This window comes from Caloenas nicobarica, chromosome 14, assembly GCF_036013445.1.
Source record: "Caloenas nicobarica isolate bCalNic1 chromosome 14, bCalNic1.hap1, whole genome shotgun sequence".
Lineage (NCBI taxonomy): Eukaryota > Metazoa > Chordata > Aves > Columbiformes > Columbidae > Caloenas > Caloenas nicobarica.
In genome coordinates this window covers 2,410,542-2,425,785 of record NC_088258.1, presented here as the reverse complement: position 1 = coordinate 2,425,785, position 15,244 = coordinate 2,410,542, and the positions used below count along the sequence as shown (strand labels likewise).

General features: G+C 48.1%; 1 protein-coding gene across 1 annotated transcript in view; it reads right to left on the bottom strand.

Moving 5' to 3' along the window:
- The window catches only part of CACNA1H (calcium voltage-gated channel subunit alpha1 H), a 126,599-nt gene extending 111,702 nt beyond the window's left edge, over positions 1 to 14,897 (bottom strand). Inside the window, exons 1-5 of the mRNA XM_065645004.1 lie at positions 14,866 to 14,897; positions 11,189 to 11,338; positions 8,827 to 8,944; positions 5,815 to 5,948; positions 1,097 to 1,194 (exon numbers count right to left, since the gene is read on the bottom strand). Of these exons, the coding sequence (XP_065501076.1) occupies positions 1,097 to 1,194; positions 5,815 to 5,948; positions 8,827 to 8,944; positions 11,189 to 11,338; positions 14,866 to 14,897 (532 nt within the window). The remainder of the gene's footprint in view (positions 1 to 1,096; positions 1,195 to 5,814; positions 5,949 to 8,826; positions 8,945 to 11,188; positions 11,339 to 14,865) is intronic.
- Between the last annotated feature and the right edge of the window lie 347 nt (positions 14,898 to 15,244).

Sequence of the window (15,244 nt, the reverse complement as noted above, 5' to 3'; positions counted from 1 at the left end):
CCCTGGTAACAAAACCTCCTTCGAAAAAACAAAGCTCTGGGGGGGTTTTGCGGTCCCTTTCAGCCTCTCATTTCTTTTTGTCTTGCTCTTAACTTCTAATGATGTCGCTGACAAATTCGCATTTTTATATTTTTTTTTTTTTTTAAAAGAAAAATCCTGAAGAATTTGAGCTCAGAGAGAATCTTCAAAGACTCCTGTGCGTAAACATCCATCTGTTTCCTTGCATGTTCATCTGAGGTGCTGGAGCCGAAACCCTTCTGGGGGAGTTTGTTTTGCTCTCCCTAGATGTGCCGACACCATGGGCAATTAATCCAGGCAGGATGTTCGGCGAGGAAGAGCGGAGCTGTGTCATTCAAACGTGCGTTTAAAAAGAACAGGAAATGTACTTTTCTGGCAAGGAACCTCTATGATTTCCATACAATGCCGTTGCATTTTGAATTGAGTGGATTTTGGTTAAAAAAAAAAGAGATGAAAGCGCTATGAAATTAGTACCTTGCAAAGGATTGCTCAGCAGACGGCTGATTCTGGCAGGAAATTATTTCAACTTGTTGGTTTGTCTTTCAAATTGGATTTAGAAGACAAGCAGCTGAAGCCACTTGAAAATGGATTTAGGGACCACTTGAACTTTCTGTCACGGATGAACCCAATTTTGTTCTACATGACAGCGAACCCTCTCTGGTATTTTACCAGCAAGTGAGGCTGCTGCGCTTCTAATCCTGAACACAAAGAGATGGAAAGCCCTGAAATAGCTGAGAGAGGAAAACGAACCCACCCAGGGCAAGAAGATCCTTCTTAGAACTGACCTTTCCCCTTTCTTTACAGAAACTTTGTTATTTACTTCGCACCAGGAGCGGAGTTACTTTCCTCAGAGAGTTCACAAAAACGTTGGAAAACAGCCATGAAAATTTGGCCTCCCAGGTACAAAATCTATTCCTTTGCCATTTACTAACATTGATAATCATAATAAATGATCGCTAACTTGCCGTTAAAAATTAAAATAAATGAATTTGCTCTGAGCAGCAGGATTGCAGACTACTACAGCCAGGGTTAGCAGCCCAGTGCGTGGCTGCGGTGAGCAAAAATGTGTTTTACTTACTTGGGACCCTGTTAATGGCTCGTAGCGGCCGAAGTACCCGGACGGTGCGGATTGCAGACAAGCTCACGTTGTGTCCGTCCAGAGAATACTCCATCATGCTGCGGGGGAAAGAGAAAAAGGCGTCAGGCCGTGGGATGCTCGGCTTGGGGGGTGAGGGTGCTGGGGCTGCCTGTGTGCTCTGGGAGCCACAGCCCAGGCTTGCAAATCCACCCACTCCGTGGTTGCAGCTCACGATGTGCACCATGCTGTCGGTGTGGGTTATACGGGATATTTCAGCCTCTAACAGACCGAAAATACCCACGGGGATGGTGCTCCTGGGCGGCGGGTGCAGGTAACGCGTGGGAAAGCAGGACTTGGCACGACGAGGAGCTGCAAAGCGGGGGCCACAGCGATCGGGGCAGAAGGGGAGCCCCCGATTATCTGCTCAGCTCCCCCAGCCGTGCTGCTCTCCCTTTCCATTAGTTTAATCGTGCTCGGGCCAGCGGCGCATCCGCGGGGAGATCGCCGCACAGCTCCGCATCAATAGGACGTTTCTGACATTATACCCCCTACTAGCACCCCAGAGTATTTCCACGCCAGCTTCTCTCTCCCTCTATGACAAAAATGTGAATAACCAAGCTGACAAACGATGTTAAAGTAGTTTGGCTTCCATTTTATTATTAAGAACAGGGAACATTTTCTTTTTCATGCTCCGTCTCCATTTCACATAAACATTTCTCTCCCGGGCTGGGAAGGACGTTAAGTCAGTTTTCTTGCTCTTTTATAGCAATGAGCGGCAAATGTGCGTAGTGTTGTTTTTTTAATGGGGTTATGGCTAGTTAGCATGGCTGTAATTACAATTTATGAGTTTAACTACAGGGAAGCACTTGTAAATATGTCACAAATCTCTCACCACGCCTGTTCAAATAACATAACGGCATCAAAAGCAACCCTGTGAGTAAGCTGCTGGATCCTGTGGAAAAAGAGCTTTTTCTTTTTTTTCTTTTTCTTTTTTTTAAATAAACAAACAGATATGGAAGGAGGGAGGCAAATACCAGCTGAACTGCCGCAACCAGGCGCTTCAGTGGAAAGAGAGATTTTTATTTGAAGCACCCTGCAGCCAGGATGGACCAAAATCGCTACGTGCCATCAAGAAGCAACAGCCGAATGGACTGAAACAACAGCTGAATGGATTTCAGGTGACGGCAGAGGGAGGTTTGGTTTCGGGCCGGCCTTGCTCAGGCACATCCTTGTCCATGCTCCGCTCTGCCGGAGCCTTGCACTTTGTATTTGATGCCTTGCTCCTCTCTACAAACTTTAATTGGGAATATCCAGCTGTTCTGATGTTTGCTTCTCTTTTGGCTTTGTCCTGAAGCTGTTTGCTGTAACCCTGTGATATCACTGGCATCGCACTGAGGTGACTTTGGCCCGTTAACCTTAATTTGCCATGCAGAGACCCTGGTGATTTTGAGCTGGTTTTAGCGATAACCTTCCAGAGATTTTTTTTTTTTTTTTCCTGAAGTAGTTAGTGAGTCTTTATAAATCAAAACCACCTTAAAGCTGGTACGCAGGAACTAAGCCGAACACGATGAATATCTTTAAAACTCAGCAAGGCACAAAACCAGGTTTTAAATCGAACGTTGTGTTCATTAAGCAGCCGGAGCTGCGCGAAGGACCACACAGCAGGAAAACCAGGGGAAATGCCCGTTCCCACCTGCGCCGAGGGGCCTGGAGCCAGGACCAGGTGCCTGCTCTAAACAGACCTTGCAGGAATAGCCAAAGCATTGTTTAAAGTCCCCGAAGCGAACAGCGCCGAAGCCCGAATCTGTTCGCTGGCGTGGTCCCAATACGGCGCGCTCACAATTTATCGGGTGGCTGAGTAAGTGGATTTTAGTGTAACCGATCCAGTTTTTGAACTACTAATAGCATGGAAAAGGAGTATGAAATGCTCCGGTGGGAGCTGGTTTTGTACTCCAGAGATCGTGTGCAACTATTAGCGTGTTAAAGGGCCAATTGACTCCTGGGGCCTCACTTTTACTTGGCCCTTGGAGTTTCAATGGGGCTGATAGAAGTTGAATAATCCAGGATTCGGCCAAGGAAACAGACTTTCTGACCCCGATACTTTTGACTTCTGTGATACTCCAATTAGGATTTGAAGGTAAGTCCCAGGGGGATCTACCTTGCCCACTGAAGCCAACCTGAAACACACAATGAATTCCAGACTGGACCTTCTACAAGTGGTGAAAACATTTGAAACCTTCATAAAAAAGTCAAAGGTTTCTTTGTCAAGGCCAAGCTTGGGTCCTGTTCTCATATCACACCTGTAAACTGAGAATACCCTGGAAATGCCCGACAGAAACCTGCTGGAGCTGGAAATGTGGGGTATGCAGGGACTGGAGGTCTGGGTGGACTGGCACTTGGTAGGTGATTCCTACAGCCTTTGGGTATTGAAAACAAAGGAGCCAAAAGCCTTCGTGATGTCTTCTCCCACCAACAGTTTCCAGTCCTTCTGCTGTCAAGTTAAAGATGTCCAAAGCACATCGCATGAGCCTGCAACATCTCCGGGGACTGAATGCACAAGAAACCTCTCTGGACAACATTTTGGATGCTCGGGAAATTCTTTCAACTTGGCTGCTAGGCAGACTGCAAGGTTGTAAGCTCTGTTCCATCTGAAATTTTCCAGGGTACATTTCTGAGACGAGCAAAACATGAAAGGGCTTTCAGTGCTGGAACAAACTTCAGACACAATCTGTTGCTAGAGGCAGAAGATATGTTTATTTTGTAGTTTCCCTGCTTATCCTCCGCTCTCTTTGGTGTATTTGCTAGTAAGTGGAATCAGCTTATTTGAGGAGACTGAATTGGACAAACAAAGCAGGCAGCACTGCCCATCGTTTGTTTCCCTTCTTATCAGAAAAAGCCTCCTAATAACTTCATCGCATCCATCTGCTTGCTGGGAAAAGCAACTCCTGTTACTCCAGCAGCGTGCTCCCTGCTAAAACCAGCTCCAGTTTTAGGAGCAGATGTTGGATCGAAGGCGGTGGTGGGAGAGGTGAAGAACCCCAGCACATCACACAGCTTCTCCTTGGCCTCCACCAGCGTTACCGGTCAGCCCAGCTCCCAGCCCAGCCTCTCTTCTGAGAGACGGGAAATAATGTCCCAGGTATGGCTCAAATACACCAAAACCATTTGCGGATGGCCCAGGATCAGACAGAAAAGGGCTGTTCCTTCAGCCTGAGTAAGGCCAGACTGGCAGCAGAGCTTCCCATGGGGGTCTCCTGGTGCTTCGGCCGTTTTCATCGTTCTCAAACATCTGCCAAGCACAGAGGGTGGGAAAATTCCCTGGAAAACCACCCAACTGACCCACCAGCTGCCTTGCTCCTTGTCCCAGGTGAACGAAGATCCTGGCGCCAAACCTGACTCTGGGGTATGAGCAGAGGACTCAGCCTTTCTGCCTGCATGTGCTATTTCATTCTCCTGCTTCGCTGGGATGATCTGCTTGATGACGTGGGGAACCTCCACATCAGGAGAGTTCATCCTGCAGGTCCAGCGTGGGCAAGCGCTGTCGGCACGTTGGTGATGGATGGCAGGTTTCGGATCCCCAGCTCCCCCTGCAACCACAGCCTTGCTCTTCCCCTGCTACTTCTGGCTTAAACTCTCCAGCAGCTTTGGAAAGAAAAAATAATTAACCGCTTCTTCTGTTGTCCCTGCTGTTCTTTCCTGGGCTGTAACCGCACACGGGTTCACAGGAAGATCCGCTCAGGAGAGCTCATGTTTTATTCAAACCAGTAAGGCCATTCCTAATTGTATTCCAGACAAATAATGTGGAGCAAAACAAAACTCCATTAGTGCAGTGAAGATCGTACATCACTAATGTAAGAGTGAAAATGCCCCAACATATTACAGGAATGTTCTAATTAACCCCAGGCTGGTCATTACAAACCCAAGAATTCAGAAATAAGGCAGAGCTCTGTAATTAAAGCAGTCTATCCCTTTCTAGGGTATACTAAGCAGGTAGGAGAGCCTGAGGTTTCTAAAATCGATTTATTTACAGAAAAAAGTTTTAGACTCGCCAGGCTTTTAGTCCACACAGTTTTTCCCTACGGGTATGAGGAAACTGGTGTCAGACGCACCCACATCTTCCTCATATCTGTTTATTAACACATCCTGCACAAATAAGCAGCTGTGGGAGGTGGTATTAAAATATAAACCCTGAGGAGTTTACAGGAGGCATTTGCATGTACTCGTAATTTGGATCACCTTCTGGCCAGCTTCTACCACTGGGATTTCAACCTTCTGAACCAGATTTTTTTGGGCTAGATTCTCCTTGTTTGGCCAATTTCTGCCTCTCTCTAATGGTGTCACATAAAAGGAGCGGGCTGAGCTGCTGTGTGCTTTTTTCCACCCGTTCTGGAGACAGCAGTCTTAACCACGAGCACTGGGACATACTGGCCACCGTGAGGACTAGATCAGGTGCGCTTGATTTGACACAGGTGACACTGGTGAAAGGATGGCTACTGAAAACCCCATGGTTTTTGTCCTGACATTCATACCCCACCCCATAATCTGGCGTTGATGCCAGAGGTGAAACCAAATGAGACTTGTGGGACTTTGCCTTGGCTTGAGCCTGGCGGCTTTCACAAGACATTATGAAAACCAGCCAAGCCAACCTACAGATTTGGCTCTCTGGGGTTTTCTTGCTTTCACCGCAACGAACAAATTTATGAGGTTTTGTTACTGACCCCGCCATCACGATGAAGAAGTCCAGGCGATTCCACGTATCTCCAAGGTAACACTTCTGCCCGAAGATCCCCAGAGCCACCATCTTGATGACCATCTCCACCGCAAAGAAAGCGAAAATGAAGTCGTCAAATGCCTGGAGACCAGTAAAAGATTATTACAGTCAGTTCTGCTGTGCTCTCTTACCAAGGAAAGGGAAAGCAGAGCCACGAGCACTCCCATGGCAGAGGCTCCGTGTACCCTAGCAGATGCTGCCTGGCAAAGCACCGGCACCAAAAAAAGCACCTACCAAACTCAGAAATAAAACCTGCAACACTTGATGGGTGATGGCAACCCCTGAGTGCAGCTCCTGCCTGGGAAACATTAGCATCTTCTATTAATCTACTGACGAATACACAAGGACATCACTGCTCTACAGGCTGGATATTTTTCTTAGTTTTTCAAGCCTATGGATTCAACAGCAACTTGTGGTTGGGTCTGTGAGGTCTCAGCAACTTGCGGTAGAAGCTGTGCTTCCAGATGGGGCAGCTCATACCTCCTAGAAGGAATTTTTCCCATCTAACACAGGGTGATGTGCGTCACCTCTGATGCCTTCACGGACTCCTGAAGGGACCAGGTTCCTGCCCCCAGACCCAGACCCAGCTGGGAGTGAAGCAGAGGCCGGAGCGGTGACTCCAAGGGCAGTTCTGCACGTGAGGAACAACAGGAGCGGTTCCTCATGGTGCAGAAATCCCGGGCATCCCGCTGGCCAAGCACAGGAGCCTCTTGATGAAGGTCAAAATTTGGGGTTTTAGATTACTGTGAAACAAGGAGAGAAAATAAAGGTGCGCCAATTAACCCAGTGCTGCCCTATAGAACCTGCCTCAGCCTTTACTTAAATAATGACTTCTGTAGGGTAGTGGGGACGTGGCCAGCTGTGATTTATTTCTCCAGCCTTCCTGGAGACAATATGTACATGCATGAAATGTGGATGTGCTTGAAGACACCGTGAAATGGACTCTATTGTAAGTACTCTTCTACATGTTCTCTGCAAAACTGAACATCAGGAGATACAGATTGCTTTTATATCACATGCAGAGGCTTTGTTGTTCTGAATAACAGACTTGATAAAGCACAGGAACTTCTCAGTCTACAGACATGCTGTCCAAACCACTCTCTTAATGCCCATACTGTTTGGTATTGTGTCTCTGGCACTTTCAGTTTGAGACCTGAGTGGATTAATGGTAAAATTAACAGAACATTCACATGGCTGCCACGTTCCCACTGCGCATCCATGTACCTCTGCGGGTGAGCACCATCTTCTCAGGCTGTTGGCTTGATCAACCAACCTTTCCCTTGATAAACTACACTGAAGTTTTGCTCCATTATTTCAGTTCATTTAATAACTGCCGCCCAAATGCCTCCCTAAAGGAGTTGAGGCTTTCCTACCTCATGTTCTGGCTTCCATCCCCACCTGCAAGCTGTGGCAGGTGAGGGATAACAATGGCTTCACTTGCAGCCCTTTTCTGCCTGCAGACCCTTCCGGGTAACGCTTTGGGTTCTGCAAATGTACGCTGTCATCATTAAGCTGATATTAGAAACCAAATTCAGTGCCTGGACTCCTTGCAGTGTCTATTCTGCTGCCTACAGTGTGACATTTTCTGGTGCTCCCTCTGGATGCCGCTTCACACCGAACCTGAGCCTGACCCTCTGAGACGTCCCCATGCTGGGTGCCCTGGTGGCAACGGTTTCTCCAAAATTGATCTCATTCCATAACAAATCTCTAGAGGCTTCTTGATTAATCTGGTTTACTTGGCTCTGCATTTAATGGATCCTCTTTTAAGGTTGAAAGAGGGTTTGATGATAAACTCTAGTCCAGAACTGCCTGCAAATACCAGGAATAGCAATCTTTGAAAGAGGCAGGAGAGGCTGGTTGGAAGGATCCCGTATGGCTGAACCGCTCAAAGGGAAGTCAAGCAGCAGATCAAGCCCGTCACACCACCACATGTCGGCAGTCCCTGCCTAGGTTGACGTCATCCATTAGAAACAAGGAAAGTTGGTTCCGAGCCGGAGAACCGAGTTGCTGCGGGAAGCCCCGTGCCAAGGTGCAGCCCACACACCAGATGCTGCCGGGACGCGCTTCCAAACTGAATCCTGCGGGCATATGGCAGCGAGGGGACTGCCAGGACGCGGCGAGGGATGAAGGCACAAGCGTGATGCCCCACTAAGCTTGGGATGGCCAACAAGGGTCTGTGAGCTTTGCGCGGGAATGCATTGCCCAAAGGTCAGTTATCCTGGCATGGGCCCGTCCTCTGCTTCTTGGTCCAAGGAGAAGGGAATGAAATGGCAAAGTCACCGGTGCTGTATTGCACAGACCAGACTGCAGCAATTGAGAGGAGATGGCCTCAAGCTGTGCTAGGGAAGGTTCAGATTGGATAGCAGGAAAAATTCCTTCACGGAAACGGTTGTAAAGCACTGGAAGTGGTGGAGTCACCATCCCTGGAGGGGTTTGAAAGACACGGAGATGAGGCTCTTAGGGTTGTGGTTTAGTGCTAGATTTAGGTTATGGTTGGACTCGATGACCTCAAGGGTCTCTTCCAACCAAAATGATTCAACGATTCTATGATTCTAATCCAAGAGATGCCAGCAGTGACCTGGCTGAGGTGGGACCGCCTGACTGCGAGCAAGAGGTTCCTTGTAGCATTGGCCACCCTGTAATTAAAAAGTGCTCAACACCTCCAGTGGGAGCTGGATGCCCAGTTTGGAGCCGTCCTACCCTTACTGGTTGTGTGGACAAAGGATCTTGCTGGGCTAAGTCCAAATTAGCCTTCAGGTCTCACCTAGGGCCGTGGCAGCAGGTCTCCTCGGAGGACAGACTTTGCACGCCGCAATGTGGCTCTCTAGAAAAACCATCCCTACGGGAAGGCTGGATGGATCCTGGGGAAAAGGGACAAGACGGGGGGCCCAGCTCCCGGGATGGCCACCCCCCTGCACCCCGCAGGTCCCGGGCACGCGGGGCAGCATGGGCTCCTTACCTCCAGGATGGTGCACCGCTCCGACTGGCACTCCACGTCCTCGCAGGGCTGGAACATGCCCAGGGTGACGCAGTTCAGGAGGATGACCAGCATGCTGACGTGCTCGAACCAGGTGAAAGGAGGGCGTTAAGGAGAGCACACGCTTCAGCGGCCATCAGGAGGGGGGAAGCTGAAGCATCACACTAGTTACACGTCAGAAAAACCCTCACTCCTCCCACAAGCACAAAAGAAAACACTGCCAAACATCCCAGACTTGCTAAGGTTTGAAGTTTCTGGCCACTGAGGAAAAGGTGCTCCTGTTGAGATGAAGGCACAAAGGATGCTTTTTATTTCCAACACAGCAGCAAAGCCAGGGAAGTGCAGGGAGGTGCCCGGCTACGCATTCCATCTCCAGTCCCCCATGCTCCATCTTCTGTTGTTCTTGCACACCCAGCGCATAGCACCTCTGTCCTCCTCCCACAACAACCTTCATCTCCAGATCTCAAAGGCTTCACCAGTCAACCAGCCCAGCATTAACTCTTTCATTACCACGCCAAAGAAAGCTAGGCAAACACTAATTAATTCAGGCACCACCACCACCAGAAGCCCAGCTTGTGCCTGGTTCCTTGCTCCAACCAGTGAGGTTGTTCTCCTTGGTTCCATCCGGAGACATGGGAACAGGTGTCAAACACACATTATCTCCTTCCTACCTGGCTTCTAAGCCTCAAGGAGCTCTAGGGTCCGTTTTAAACTCTACATCATGACTGAGGATGAAGGCAAAACAAGGCCAAGGCAGCAGCACGAACTGGTAGGGCCAAGGATGGCGGCACGTGGGATACGGGATGTCAAGCAGGACCCACGCGCACAGCACAGGCTGCGAAACGGAAGGAAAAGGCTCACGGCTGGATGTCACCAGTCACCAAAAAAAAGACCATATTCTCTTACAGGACCCACCAGTGCTCAACTGCACTAACATTAATAGTTTCCAGTAGTTAAGTGGCGATTTGCATCAGTGCAAAATAGGCCCAGAGCTTAAAAATAATTAAAACAATGTTTGGGAGAACTAAACAGGAGTTTCACAAATTAAGCACGAATGAGGGAAGTGTTCTTAGGAAAATAATTGGAAACATCTGTGTATGAATAAACCTTTACACTTTCAAACACACAGGCGTATGTGAACAAGGGATCACAGAGGAAACAGCACACAGACACTGTTTCATTTCTGGTAACAACAATTCTCCTGCTTTGGAAACCTCAACAACAACAACAACAAAACCGATTGTATTTATCCCTGCCGCTTGTAGAAGTATTTTATCTAGCATTGTAGCAGTTCAGCATAAGATTTATCACAGCATAAGATTTGGCAAGTGCAGGGCTGAAGTCTCAAACTACTTTTGCACACATGCTCTCATTTATCCAGGTTAAAAGAGAGAAATGAACGGGCCAGGTCCTGCAGCTTCCCTAAAACCTGAGCCCAACCCACTTCTTGTTTGAGAAAGGGCTTTAATTTGTAAATTCAGAGCTAGGAACACCTCGGAGCCGGTGCTGGAGACCAAACACGTCAGACTTGGAAATGCACTTGTCTAAAATGGAAATGCATGAAATCAAATAAACAAATGAAATAAAAATCCAGGTCATCCCGTCAGCAACGCAGAAGGAGCTGGAGCAGGCGAAGCTCCTGGCCACAGCCCCAGAGGGCTCGCGCATCGCTGAAATACCAACGGCGGTTTAATTTCTCCCTCCCTTCACTGACTTCTTTCTGATTTTGGCACCTTTAGGGGCTATTTGGATCCCTTTTGCCTAATTAGAAGCAGAGTGGTAATCCTGCTCCATAGAGAAAACAGCCCACATCAGACCCAACCAAAGCCCAACCCATGGCTGCATCCTACTTACAATATTTGCATTTCTCGATGGGATTCATGTGGAACTCCCTGTAAACAGGGCTCCTGCGCTATTCCCAGGGCACCCGCAGTTGCATTCATTTCACTTATTATACTTGCGGATTTTCTTTTTCCCTTTAAAGTAATAAAAAATGAAAGCATGTGAACTCTGAACTGTTAAAAAAAGACATAATGATGCTGATGAATTAGGCCTCTTGCACCTCGTGGCTCCAGCCTTGCACCTTCACCCTGCCCTGGCTCCGTCCTCTGCTGATCCAGCGATGGGAAAGTCAATAATCTCGCTTTTCCCTGCCACACGAGTGATACGGCTTTTGAATCCACCACCCACCAAGGGGTGCTGGTTGCGTTACTGTTCTCCATCCCGCTCGCCACTGCCTGAGCCCTTGTTTCTAGCAGAACCCATCAAGAATTAGACTTTGTTTTCCATTAGAAAACACTGATTTGTCAAAATAGAATCATCGGCGTGGACTGGTTCGGGATACCCCTGGTTCTCCGGCAGCAGAGGTGGCTGCGACCTGCTAAAACCGTGACCGTGCAAAAACAGGTACTTCTGAGTTACCATGGCAACCGCTGCTCTCCAGGCCACGGAAGCACCACCCGGTTTAAAAGCAGCCGACTTCGCAACCAGGAGACTTGAAAAGGAAAAGACGCAAAGGGGAGATCTGGACTAACTGCCGGAGAAAGAGATAATTGCAAAAGATTTGCTTAATATTTCTTCCTCTGCTGCAAATTCCTGGGTAATGACATCTCCAGCATATCTGGGCTAAGCTCAAATCCCCTGGACACCCTTCGGGCAGGAGCTGGGGAGCAGCAGAGCCCTGTCTGCCCCGGGGGGCTGCTCCGGCCCCACAGCACCGACCTGTGGGATCAGCACAGTCCCCGACACTAAAATCCAGCTCCGAGTTCAGAAGCGGCAAGACAGAAACAAGGCTCTGCCCCAAAATGTTGTCGGCCCCACCTGCTCTTAGTGCAACGGCTGATGCTCTCCTGATGCTGATGCTCTCCTGATGCTGATGCTCTCCTGATGCTGATGCTCTCTGGCAGCTTTTCACATGGTTTTACTGAAATTGCCCCCAGGGAAAGACCAGTGGCTTGAGGATGAAGAGCTCTGGTTGCCAGAAGATGCCTCAGCGTGGACAAGAACCTCTTGCCCCGCGGATCTCTGCTGTGCCAGTTTAGCTGGTAAGGCCTTGACTTGATTTAAAAAGAGAGGTGGGAATTCAAGGGTGTGTCGAAGCTGTTGCTCAAGAAAAGCTCGAGCGTTTCCAGCAGTGAAACCAAAGGGCAGGAGCCCAAAGCAGAGAGCTGGGGTTGGGTGGCCACTTGTCGGCTCCACATCACCTGACACTGGTATCAGTCCCAGCTCACGGATGATTTTTCTCAGTGCAACAGGGGTTTCCTGGAGGCCACTTTGCATCTGGCCTCTGATTTGACATGTTCTTTTCCTCCCTCCCTTTTTAAAGCAGTGCACTTGTGACTTTTTGCGTTGTTGACCTCAGGTCCCAAACCGAGGAGCAGAGGAACGAGACAGACCCCGGTGTCACCACCACACAGACCTGCCCACGGGTCACAAGGATGAACCCCGAGGGAGAACTTTCCACCCTGACCTCCGGACCCTCACATTTAAACTTTAAAAGACACTTAATTCTGTTAAGTTGATGGCAATAGAACAAACTTAAGCAAAAGCAGAAATAAGCTGTGTTCTGGCTGAGCTCACAGCGCTCAGGCTGTGCTTCGCGCTTCTTTAGTGCAGCTGCTTTAGGCCCAGATCTAATTAAACTGGCAGACCAGCTCCGGCCAGGCCTGATGGCTCCATCTCCTGAGATGGTTCGTACACCGTGACACGGATGGGTGCAGGCAGAAGAAAAGAATGACTCTGCTGAGCTGAAAACCACCAAACCCAACATCCCCCAGCTCCTTCCCACCATAAACCTCCGATTCTTGGCCCAGAGAAAAAAGTAAAATGAACTGCAATGATGCACCTTGGATCTCAGTTTCATGCATTTTAGCCAGCAAAACAATGTGGACAGTTCCTCTTTCCAGAAGACTTTCAGGTCCTTACATATCTGTGCAACGCTACAAGGGGATTTCTTGGCCTGCAGGTCAAAGTATAATATTTTATTTAAAAATCTGAAGGCTCTCTTAGAGAGAAAAAGGAAAGAAAAAGAAACTGCTTGTCTTCTTAGAAAGCTCGGGTTTTGATATCGCTTTTAAAATTGCATAGGTGCAGAACCGGCTGCCGTGCCCGCAGCCCTGGTTTGTGTCTCGTTCGCTTTGCACCCGTCGTTTCCCCACTCCAAATAACAAGCCCAGAAACCTCAGGCTCGGACGTACCACAACACAACCGGTCCCCTTCCCTAGGCAGCTCAGCCAGGCTGCACCTCCCCGTTTTCAGGGAGATAATCTCTACCATCCGTCACTTTAATTTTAAAAATATTTCTGCAATAAACACAGTAAAAAATGCCAGGACTTTAGTAGCACTGTTTTGCAAACTCCCTTGCTTTCATCCCCTGCCTTGTGATGCAGGACATGCTGCTTCAAATTCCAAGGTTCTCCAGCTTGATCGGTCTCAGCTCCATTTAAAAGTTCCCCTCCCCAACCCTCATTTCTAAATGCTCATGTTGGAGAGAGGCAGGAGCCGAAAGCCTAAAACACCCAGCAACTCAAAAGCAGCAAGACGAGATCATGGAGCTTACTATTTTCACATAATCTTATTATTTTTAAGCTAGTCAGGGGATTTTGGAGACTTAACCCATTATTTTAAATGCTCGGATTTGGTAGTATTGTGATTATTACTGTTATCGTATCTGTACGTACTGCACACGATGCTGAGGAATAACGCAAAGCAAAAAAAAAGCCAAGTTATAGTTACAAGGAGAACATATGTTTACAGGGGAAGCAGCCAACTGAAGTTTCAGTTTTTATAGTCTAAGCTGTGACTAATGCACTAAATATACACACACACACATACATATATATATACACACACACATATCTGAGAGACTGGGATTTTCAGAGTTCTCTTGGTGAGCTGGGCAGGCACTTCTCATCGGAGAGCAGCAGGACTCGGGTGTGTAATTCCACCTTTGCAAAATCATGGCCTTATTTACCTTTAGAAATAAGGCTGGCTGGAAATCTGAGCACCTGCTTGTAAACCATACAATCCAGCATCTTTTCCCCAGCAACCGGCTGCAGGAGGAGAGTTTGGGGAGGCAGGAGTGGGGTTCAATCCTCCACCCAAGTGCTCCAGCAGACCCAAGGATGTCTACGTGTTTGGTCAGACCACAAAACAGCCACTGCAGCTCCAGTGTAGAAATATTGATTTTAAAGTACCTAGTGCATGTTTTACCAACGTTTAGGGGTGCTGCCCAAATACTGGCAAATTACGGCAAAAATGCTTCCCATCCCCTCATGCCACCAGTGACAAAAATACCTTTAAAAGTCTGCAATATCCACCTCGTCCTGTACGCTAAGTAACAGAAAACAGTCCAAACTCAATGATATTGGGTAAATAGAAACAGGGAAAAAATAAAAATAAAGGAAAAGAACAGAACTAGAAGAAAAATGAGTCAGAATAAAATTCCCAAGAGGCAGCGCTGGCTGGTGCTGGCATAATTTTGAGGAACATTCTTATTTTTAAAAAGTTGATTGATTAAAGCTATTTTTAGTGCCCATATTGCACTGGATCATTCGGGTTCGTTTGCCTACGAATTGTAAAACAAAATGAAGCAGCTGCACTTCAGAAATACATATCTCCCCAACAGCACCACAAACATGCAGACCAGAAGCAATATTTCAGCCCGAAAGACTCCAAGTTGGCACATGTCTTTGGAGATGAGGCTGATTGCAGAGAATTCTTGTTTAAGAAAGGATTAGCCCGAGTTACTGGAATAATTGCATCCCACCAGTTTGCTATAAAATAACCATAATGGGACTCCAACCCGGTACCAGCCCCATATGGACCTTGAGCTGTTCCGCTGGGCTACCGCGGGATGTTCTTTTCTCCCCCAAAATGTGAGTAATTCCCTTTGCCAAAGACCGAGGAGCTAATTTTGGGGCAGAGCTCCTGGATCCGGCTGATTTTTGGCTGAAGCATGGCAGGTTGCAGCCCTGGGCCTCCCAGATGTGCCACATGTGCTACGAGCACGGCATCCCAAACCTGGAAGACTCTTCTGTCGTGATGTTCATCATCGCGCGACATGGAAACCTTAGTGCGGCTCCAGAGACACTTTGCACAAGCCCAAATCTCTGCAAACCAGAGACCTGCTGCACAAGTGCCCTTTGAACGCATTCTCTTTGGTTCTGGCACTCTGGGCAGCACCAAAGGTATTTATCTGCTCTGAAAGCACCAAGAAGTTGGCATTTGCCCTGCTGGGAAAAAGTCACCAGTGTGCAACCAAGTAAATGACCAGTGGTCCTCAAATAACCCCCCCCACTGACAAATCTCGGTAAGGACTGTAAAGCAGAGATCAAAGCTTGTTCACAGATCACTCCCTGGCAGTAAAAGGAGGCTAAATCCGTCTCATTATGCACCTTAA